Raw genomic sequence first — 9983 nt, forward strand, 5'->3', positions numbered from 1 at the left:
CAGAGGAATGGCTCCTGGGGCTGGCACACACTGGCAGTGGCTGGACCAAAAGGAAGGCTGGGGGCTTTGCTTTCCTGTTAACTCATTTCCCAGAAATATCAATTCCCAAAATCCAATGTAGTCAGAATGACAAGACAAGGGGAAGCTTGGCCTGCCTCCTGGTCCAATCCCCAGCCTGTTGTCCTACAGCTTGTCCTTACCCCAAAATAAATAAAGCCCCATCCAGGCTGCTACTCCAGGACTCTACACAGCTTCCTAGGGAAAGTTGACCTTGCTACAAAGCCACCATGAACTTCTTCACTGTCCTGCTGTTTGCCAGCCTTGCCACAACCTCTCTTGCTGTCTTGCCTGGTGAGTATGCCTTCTTTCCCACTCCCTTTTGTCCCCTAAAGGCCACCAGGCTTCAGATGAGCAACATCATCACACTTATGGAGAGGGATAAGATGTAGAATAAAAACACCACCACTGGAAGCAAGCATGACAACATATATCCCCTGAGTCCAGCAACCCAACAAACCAAGGCAGACTAGTCTAGTTCAGAGTCCAGACTAGACCCACAACAAGGCAGACTGTGGCTGAGCAGAGATTATGTGAGATCCTAACACCAGAGGCTGATTCAGCACAACTCAAGCAAAATCACTGCTTTAGACTGCTTCATCTCCCTGGTGTAATGAAAGCAAACGGTACACACCACATTCATTACTATCTGTAGCACTCACTTTGAACTATATATAGTTCCAGGGACTTAGGGCACACTAATAGTTTACATAAAGATCTCTACCATCACTGAAATTTTATTTGAGGAGGAAGAAAAAATAAACATACTAAATAAATTACACAGTATTTTAGAAATGGTAAAGAAAGTTGAGTAAGGATTAGTGGGAAGAGGTGGTGCACACCTGCACTTCCAACACTGAGGAAGCAGAAGCAGGGGACTCATGCAAGTTCCAGGCCAATCAGAGCAAACATGTGAAGACTCAGCACACTGAAAACTGGTAAGTCTCTGTTGGTGACAAAAGACTGGAAAGTAAAGGATGCTAGGAAGATGTGAGCAGACAATGCCTCCTGCCGTGAGTCTGTCCCTCCCTGTTGCACTAATTGGCCATAGATCTGGGAGCTGGGAACCTTTTGAACCATCAATTATGCTATGTAATCATTGGAAACTGGAATGGGAACAGCACCTCACTCCCAAATGTTGGCAAGTAAAATGTTTCCTCACCCTGATACAAGGGTGCTTCATCAGTTACAGGCACTGTACCACACAGCCCAAAAACTTTAAAAATTGCAGAGGCCAGTTTTGTGGGTTAACTCTAAACATGGTTGTCAGGAGCCATTTCAGGCTTCTCCTTTCTCACATCTCACAGGGCCTTGAGGTGGAAATCTTGAGACAGAAAAACTTACAAAGTTAACTAAGACCTTGTGTGCTGACCTTGGAGGTTCAAACTTCAGACAGCACCTCAGAGTGTCTTCTTTGTTTGCTGCTTATCACTAACAGCAGGTGCTCTAGCCACTGACCTTGCAACTGCCCTGCTTAGCTGCCTAGCTACTGAGCCCCTCCTTTCCTTCCCTCCTTTCCCCCTTACTCAGTTCCCCCCTGCCCGAGCTCCTCACTGAGGAGTATAAACAAAAAAAAAAAAAACTTGCTTCAATAAACGGGATGCCTTGACAAGGAATACTGCTTGGCATCCGTTTCTCTCTCCCCCAATGTCTTTCAGATAGTGCCTCTTCAAGACCCTGGAGTAATTTAGGACCTGCTGGGCAGGTCACATGATTTAATCTTGAGCTAACTTCCCAGATTAACTGGGGGAAATCTAAGAAGCTAAAGGAGAAAAATACTCAGAGTTCAGAGGGAAGAACCAAGGTTAAGCTCCTCCTATAGACCAAGCAAAGGGAGAGGTATTTGCAAATGGCTCCTAACTGAGAAGGTAGATGGGGGCGGTGGCAATTCTTAAACATGACACTAGAAATCCGGTCCATGCCTTTGAAGAGCTCATGATATGAACACTAGCATAGGACCTCAATGCCTCCATAAGTCAGTTTGTGTGAAGGGACACTGTTTCTCCTAAAAGTGTTCTCTGTCCTTAACTCCCTGCTTGCATGTCCTTGGTTCCAGCTTCCCAGTCCACTCCCACCAGCCACATCAGCAAGGAGAGTACTTCTAGTAATAACTCTTCCAAGGAGCCGTCCATCTTCAGAGAGGAGTCGGTTTTCAGAGATAATGTGTTGATAGAATGTGCCAAATCAAAGAGTCAAAAGGCCCAGGCCAGGCTCAGAAGTGGGGCATCTCATCTGGAAGAGACCATAGGACCCATTACCTCAACTGGTGTGTGCTAGAGAAGAGACATGTCTGGGGAGGTGGTGAGCAGTGAAGGGCAGGGTAGTGACTTATGTAAAATGAGGTTTCATAAAGATAAAAAAAAAAGTTCTAGAAGGGTGGAATTTAAGATCCATTAACTGCCAGCACTGCAGGAAGCTGTGTGAGGGGTCATGAAGATGTGGATAGGGAACCTGCCCTAACTGGACATTTCTATCTTCAAATTACAGAAACCACCATAGAGGGGAAACTGACTAAGTTAAACATGGCAATGGGAAAAAATCTGGGTAAAATAACTGAAGAATGTATGGGTGATGCCAATTATATCGCGAGGTCATGAAGACAAGAATGACTAATCACGTCCCATGCTGGGCCACAAGAAGTTCCTTCATCACCCACACTCTGCTCATCCCAGCCAACACCTCTCAGTCTGCCCTTCAATGTCTGACATTAAAGTGTTGCAACCTGAACCCGGGTCTCTGGTGACTTTATCAGGCCCAGGAATGGAGGTGGGACACCTTCACTCTATTAAGGTTCCTTTTTTAGCTATCCTTTAGGTCCCTTTAGGTCCAAAATTCTCATCCCCCTCAGCTAACAGGCCTGATCAAGTACTCCATCCATACAACCCCTGCAAAGATTTTATCCTTGTCGTCTTTCTGCACCTCCCTCATGGACCACCTCCATGTCTACTCGCACACTGTAGTCTACCTGCTCCCACCAGCCCACTACAGTTCCTCTCCCAATGGCCACATACAACAGGCCCCATGGCTGTTTCTCAATTCTGACTTTTCTACTCTGTCCCTGCAGGACTAGACACAACTATCTTCTCTAGGATCTTTTCTTGGACACTACTACCCTTGGTTATTCAATCTCCATGTTCCTTTTGTGAAATGTTTGGTATCTGATCCTAGGTCCCATCTGTACTCTCTAGCCTTCACCTCTTCAGAGTTCCCATAGCCTCACCTTCCAGGACTTCTCAGAGGGAATCCCTTTCATTAGCCCACTTAGCTAACATCTACCAAGTGCCTGTCAGGCCTGCCTCCCTAATTTGCTCTGACTTCCCTGTAACCTTAAGAGTTTTCACTGCATATGAAACATGGGGAAATGAAAGTCTTTTTCTGTCTTAAAAACATAGGCAGAGAAGATTGCCTATTCAAGAGTATGTAAGACAGCAGGAAAATGAGACATCTCTTCTCTCCAGCACCCTATCCCCAGGAAATGTGAAAAAAAAAGTTCAGAAGACCAAAGGAGTAACTAACCCGCTACAGCACAGCGCTGTCACTGTTCTGACTGAAAAGCAGGGAAGAAGTGTGTCAAAACCAAAACCCCAGAAAATCACTTCCTTACCTTTTTGTTTTCCTCCGGGATAGAAAGCCCTTTCTTCAAGCTTCCTGATGCTCTCTGGTATTAATCAACTGTAACTATCTCCCAAGCAAGACAGAAAGATCAACACAGAGTCTTCCTGATGCCACAGTTTACAATATGGCAACAATTCTCACCAAGATAACAGAAAAAATAATGTAGGATTTTTCAGAAAGAAATTGGAGGAGACATTTCCTATGAAGTTACATTAGAAAAATGGAAGTGTTTGGGAGATTAAGGCATAACAAACTCACACTATAGAAACCCATTGCCCAGTGAGAACCAAAGCAAGTACCTAACTACTTGCTGGTCAGCTATGCCAACAAACCTAAAACGTGGGGTTTCTTAAGTAAGACACATTGGGATAAGGGACTTTCCAGTCTCTGAAATTCACTTAATACACCCCTGCTGACTCCCGGGAATCACAGAGACAGAACTGGGAAAAGCTACTAGCAGGCAAATACCTAAATACTCATCTGGAACGACGCCCTGGGCCACCCTCCCTCTACTCTGCTGCTCCTGTAGGAAAAGGATGCATAGGAGGGAAAGACCCTGACATAAAGTAGTCTCCTTGCTTCCAATTCATGGGTAAGCCTGCAGGGTGGAGAGAAAGACCAGCATAAGAACAGTCTCCTAGTTTTAAATGTTTGACTATTTGTGACCCAATATGTAACCAAATGACCTACTGGTCTATGTAGTTGCCACTATGTGGCAGGCCCTATTTCTGAATGAGTTACAATGATTTGCTCACATAATTCTGTTTTTAAAAAATCAAATGCTATTATATCCACTATCACTTGAAGCAGGTTCTCAGCCCATGTTGTACACACTCTGGATCCAGAAAGGGAGGAGGTGACTATTGGCCCCCAAGGCCATGAGGTAGATCTAAATAGATCAAGAATTAATTTCAAAAATGTACAGTGTCTTAGATTCTACTTCCTCCACCTCAATAACTCAGTTGCTCTGCTAACACAGCTCACTTGAGGGTTAAAAGATACATAAGAGTCAAGCATAGCAGTAATATAGCAAATGGCTCAAAACCAGTAACCAAAAATAGCCTAAAATTTAGCATAAGCCCCCTACTAAATTCAAAGAAACAAAGAGCAGCATTGAAAAATACCCTCTATTAAACTAAAATGCAGCTGCTCTACCAGAGGTCACACCAGCCACCAGAAGCCCAGTCCCCAACTCTGGTTGAGACCCCCCCTGATCAAACACAGGCCACAACAGCCAAAATACCAGAGGAAACAGAAACCAAGGAACAAAGCACCCATTCAAGAAAGACAAACTCAGAAATCAGCACCTAGACCTATTAATCACCCTAAGTAAAATGTATATCCACCAGCGTGGAAACACACTCAGTAACAATCAAGACAATGTGTCACCACTAAAGCCCAGCAATCATACTGCAGCAAGCCGTGAGGATTCCATACATCAGAACCATAAGAAGAAGACCTGAAAACCAACTATATAAAGATGATAGAGGCCTTAAAGAGGAAATTAATAAAACTCTTAAAGAAATCAAGGCAAAACAAAGAAACAGTTGGAGGAAGTGAACAAATCCCTAAAGAAAGCCAAGGGAAAAAAAACAAATAGTAGAAGGAAACAAATGAAACTGTTCAAGACCTGAAAAATGGAAGCAATAAAGAAAATACAAACTGAGGGAATTTTGGAAGTGAAAAATCTAGGTAAGTGAAAAGGAACTGCAGAGGCAAATTTCACCAACAGAATACAAGAGGTGGAAGAGAGTATCTTAGGCAGTGAAGATATGATAGAAGAAATGGAAACATCTGTCAAAGAAAATGTAAAAATTCCTGACACAAAACATTCAGGAAATCTGGGACAGTATGAAAAGACAAAATCTTGGAATAATATGAATAGAGGAAGGAGAAAATCCCAGATCAAAGACCAAGAAAATATTTTAACAAAATCATAGAAGAAAATTTTCCTAACCTAAAAAAGGAGATCCCACAGACTGTGACTACACAGAGTAGACCAAGAGGTGAATGACCAGGTTCCCCAGCTGGACAGCCTAGTCTCTAGGTCCTAAACCCAAACACACACACACACACAGGAAAAACCCTGGGCCCATTCCCCACCTGCCTCAGTTTCACTAGCTGGCAAGCCTCCTGCAGGAAGGCTACTGCAAGCCCCCCAACACTGGGACTCTGTAATCTACATGCCCCACTCTGCCCACAAACCCACCCATCCCCCACAACCTCAGCAGCTCTCTGGGGCACAAATTGCAACTGCACAAAGTGAACCAAGAGGTGAGTGACCAATTCCCAGCTGGATAGCCCAGTCTCTAGGCACTAGGCCCTGGAAGCAAAACCCAGGAATCCTCCCCCACCAACCTCAGCTGTACTAGCTGGCCAGCAGGTGAGTCTCCTGCAAGCAGGCTGCTCTATTACCCTGCCATCAATCAGACCCTGTAATCTACAAGACCCACTCTACCCCCAAACCAACCCATCACCAGAGACCTCAGCAGCTCCCTGAGACACAGACAGCAACAGCATAGAGTAGATGAAGAGCAGCTCCCTCAGACACAGACACCAACTGCAACAATTGGTCCAAGAAAGGATCCCTCAGACACAGACACCAACTGAAAGGATTAGACCAAGGGAAAAAGACACTATGTGCACCAATTGGAGGAAGAGAGGGTAGGTGTCAATGCAAGAATACATTCAACAACCTAAAAAACAACATGGTGACACCAGAATCCAGTGAATCCAGTAGTCATACAACAGGGAGACTGAACAACCTGCCCCAGAAGATGCAGAAGAAAACAACCTTAAATATAACTTTATGAAGGTGATAGAGACCCTTAAAGAGGAAATGAAAAATTCCCTTAGGGAAATGGAGGAAAAAAGAAACAAAAAATTAGAAGAAATCAATAAATTTCTTAAGGAAACCCAAGAAAAATCCAGAAAAAAAACATCAAAAATGTGAACCAAACAGTTCAAAACTTAAAAACTGAAATAGAGACAATATAGAAACCAAGGAAACTCTGGAAATGGAAAATCTGGGTAAATGAACAGGAACTACAAATGCAAGTATAACCAATAGAATACAAGAGATAGAGGAAAGACTATCAGGCATTGAAGACACAATAAAGGAAATAGGTTCACCCATCAAAGAAAATGTCAAATCCAACAAATTCTTAACACAAAACGTCCAGGAAAACAGGAACACTATGAAAAGACTAAACCTAAGATCAATAGTAATAGAAAAAGGAGAAGGGTGACCTAGGCCAGAGCAGGCCTGAGGCAGCAAACTCCACAGGAGCAGGACTGAGCCAATGACCTAGGCTGGAGCAGGCCTGAGATGGCAAGCTCCATGGAAGTGGGAGTGGATCCAGACCAGGGACATTTACAGAAGCAGGACTGGGTTAGTGACCTAGGCCAGAGCAGGCCTGAGATAGTGAACTCTACAGAAACGGGACTGAGCCAGCAACCTAAGCCAGAGCAGGCCTGAGACAGTGAACTCCACATGAGTGAAAGTGGATCTAGACCAGGGGCATTTACAGAAACAGGACTCATCCAGTGACTCAGGTGGAACAGACTTGAGACAGCGAACTCCTCAGAAGCAGGTACAGGGGAGCAACTGCTGAGGGAGTAGACCAGAGCCAGAGACCTCTGAGCCAGGACCCCTGCAAGTCCAGTTGTGAGCCTGGGACCTCAAAGGAACTAGGCCTGAATTAGGACCTCTGTGGGTTGGGGCATGAGTCTGGGACCTCCAAGGGAATAGATCGGAGGCAAAGACCTTTGCAGGACCAACTTCAAGCTAGAGACCTCTGCAGGAGTAGCTCCAGACCAGACACATTTACAGAAACAGGTCTGAGCCATCAACCTAGGCCAGAGCAGGCCTGAAACAGTGAACTCCATGGAAGCAGAGCAAAGCCTAGGGGTGCTGAGCGACCTCCAGGAACACAAAGTAACCAACAGGGTAACTAGAACCGTGGCACTGACTGCACCATGAGGAGCAACAACCTGAGCCTTGGATATACTGACACTTGGAAGATTGATCACCAGAGTCACAGATAGCCCCAACTACACCAATTAGAGAAAATGATGTGTAGACAAGGTAAGAACATATCCAACACCACAAAGAGCAACATGACACCAGTAAAACCTTAGTGGCCCTACAATAGCAAGACTTGAACAACCAAATACAGATGAAGCAGAAGAAAATTGCCTAAAAATAACTTTAGGAGACTGTTTGAGGCCCTTAAAGAGAAAATGAGAAATTCCCTCAAAGAAATGGGGGAAAAGACAAAAAAAAAAATTGGAGGACATCAAGAAATCCCTAAAAGAAAACCAAGAAAAAGCAATCAAACATATAAAAGAAACTATTCAAGACATGAAAACTGAAATAGAGACAATAAAGAAAACACAAGCCAAGGGAATTATAGAGACAGAAATCATGAGAAAATGATCAGGAACCACAAATGCAAGAATAAACAGTATAATACAAGAGATGGAAGAGAGAGTTTCAAGCACTAAAGCTACAGTAGAGGAAATAGACTCATTGGTCAAAGAAAACATTAAATCTAACAAAAGTTTAACACAAAATATTCAGGAAAAATGGGACACTATAAAAACACCAAACCTAAGAATAATAGGTATAGAAGAAGGAGAAGAAGTTTAACTCAAAAGCACATAAAATATATTTTTAAAAGTCATAGAGGAAAATTTTACCAACCTAAAGAAAGATTCGCCTATGAAGATACAAAAAAGCGTATAGACCAACAAATAGATTGGATCAAAAAGAAAAAAGTCCCCTTGCCACACAATAATCAAAACACTAAACATACAGAATAAAGAAAGAATATTAGAGCTGCAAAGGAAAAAGGGAAAGTAACATATAAAGGCAGACCTATCATAATTATACCTGAATTCTCAAAGGAAACAATGAAAGCCAGAAGGTGCTGGTCAAACATTATGCAGACATTGAGGTACCACGTATGGCAGCCCAGACTATTATACCCAGCAAAACTTTCAATCACCATAGACTAACAAAACAACATATTCCATGACAGAAGCAGATTTAATCAATACCTAGCCATAAATCCAGCCCTATACAAAGTACTACAAAGAAAACTCTAACCCAAGACAGTTGGTGACATCAACAAAAACACAGACAATTGATGATCTCACAGAAGCAAATCCCAAAAAGGAAAAAACACACAAATTAACATCACCAATCACAAAAACTAAATTAACAGGAGATAGCAATAACTGATCATTAAAAATCCTAACTCACATCTATAAAAACACACTGGCTAACAGATTGGTTATGAAAACAGAATCCATCTTTTTGTTGTATACAAGAAACACACTTCAACCTCAAAGACAGACATCGCCTCAGAGTAAAGGGTTGAGAAAAAATTTTCCAATCAAATGGACCTAAAAAAATAAGCTGGTGTTAGTATCCTAATATTTAACAAAACAGACTTCAATTAAAATCAACCAAAAGAGACAAAGAAGAGCATTTCATATTAGTTACAGAAAAAATCCATTAAGAGGAAATCTCAATACTGAACAATTATGCCCCAAACACAGGGCACCCTTATATGTAAAAGAAACACTTCTAAAGCTTAAATCATACATTAAACCCCACACACTAATAGTGGGAGACTTCAACACTCCACTCTCACCATTGGACAGGTCACACAGACAAAAAAAATAACAGAGAAATAAGGGAATTATCAGATGTTATTACTCAAATGGACTTAACATACATATTGTTTCCGTTTTGTTGATTTCAGATCTCAATTTGATTATTTCCAGCCATCTAGTTCTCTTAGGTGAGTTTGTTTCTTTTGTTCTAAAGTTTTCAAATGTTCTGTTAATTCACTAGTGTGGGATTTTTCCCAGCTTATTTATGTAGGCATTTAGCGCTATGAACTTTCCTCTTAACACTGGGAAGAGGAGAGGGACTGGTAATTTGGATTGGTATTTTTTAAGTAATAATAAAGAAGAAAATAAATAGAAAAATGAAGTACAGACATAAACAGAGAACTCTCAACAGAGGACTCTAAAATTGCTGAAAGACACTTAAGGAAATGCTCAACATCTTTAGCCATCAGAGAAATACAAATCAAAACATCTCTAAGATTCTATCTTACACCTTTAAGAATGGCCAAGATCAAGAATACTAATGACAATTTATGCTGGAGAGGATGTGGAGTAAAAGGAACACTCTTCCATTGCTGGTGGGAGTGCAAACTGGTATGGCCCCTTTGGATATCTGTATGGTGATTTCTCAGAAAGTTAGAAAACAACCTTCCTCAAGACTCAGCAAATAC

General features: G+C 42.4%; 1 protein-coding gene across 1 annotated transcript; it reads left to right on the forward strand.

Annotated features, from left to right (window-relative positions):
- The first annotated feature begins 287 nt into the window (after positions 1 to 287).
- Positions 288 to 2334, forward strand: LOC126491215 (glycosylation-dependent cell adhesion molecule 1-like). The gene is made up of 2 exons (XM_050126736.1): positions 288 to 351; positions 2099 to 2334. The coding sequence occupies exons 1-2, from the start codon at positions 288 to 290 to the stop codon at positions 2332 to 2334; spliced, it is 300 nt and encodes a 99-aa protein (XP_049982693.1).
- Positions 2335 to 9983: the final 7649 nt, after the last annotated feature.

Source organism: Alexandromys fortis, unplaced genomic scaffold (genome assembly GCF_014885135.2).
Source record: "Alexandromys fortis isolate MF-2015 unplaced genomic scaffold, M_Fortis_MF-2015_v1.1 scaffold_264, whole genome shotgun sequence".
NCBI lineage: Eukaryota > Metazoa > Chordata > Mammalia > Rodentia > Cricetidae > Alexandromys > Alexandromys fortis.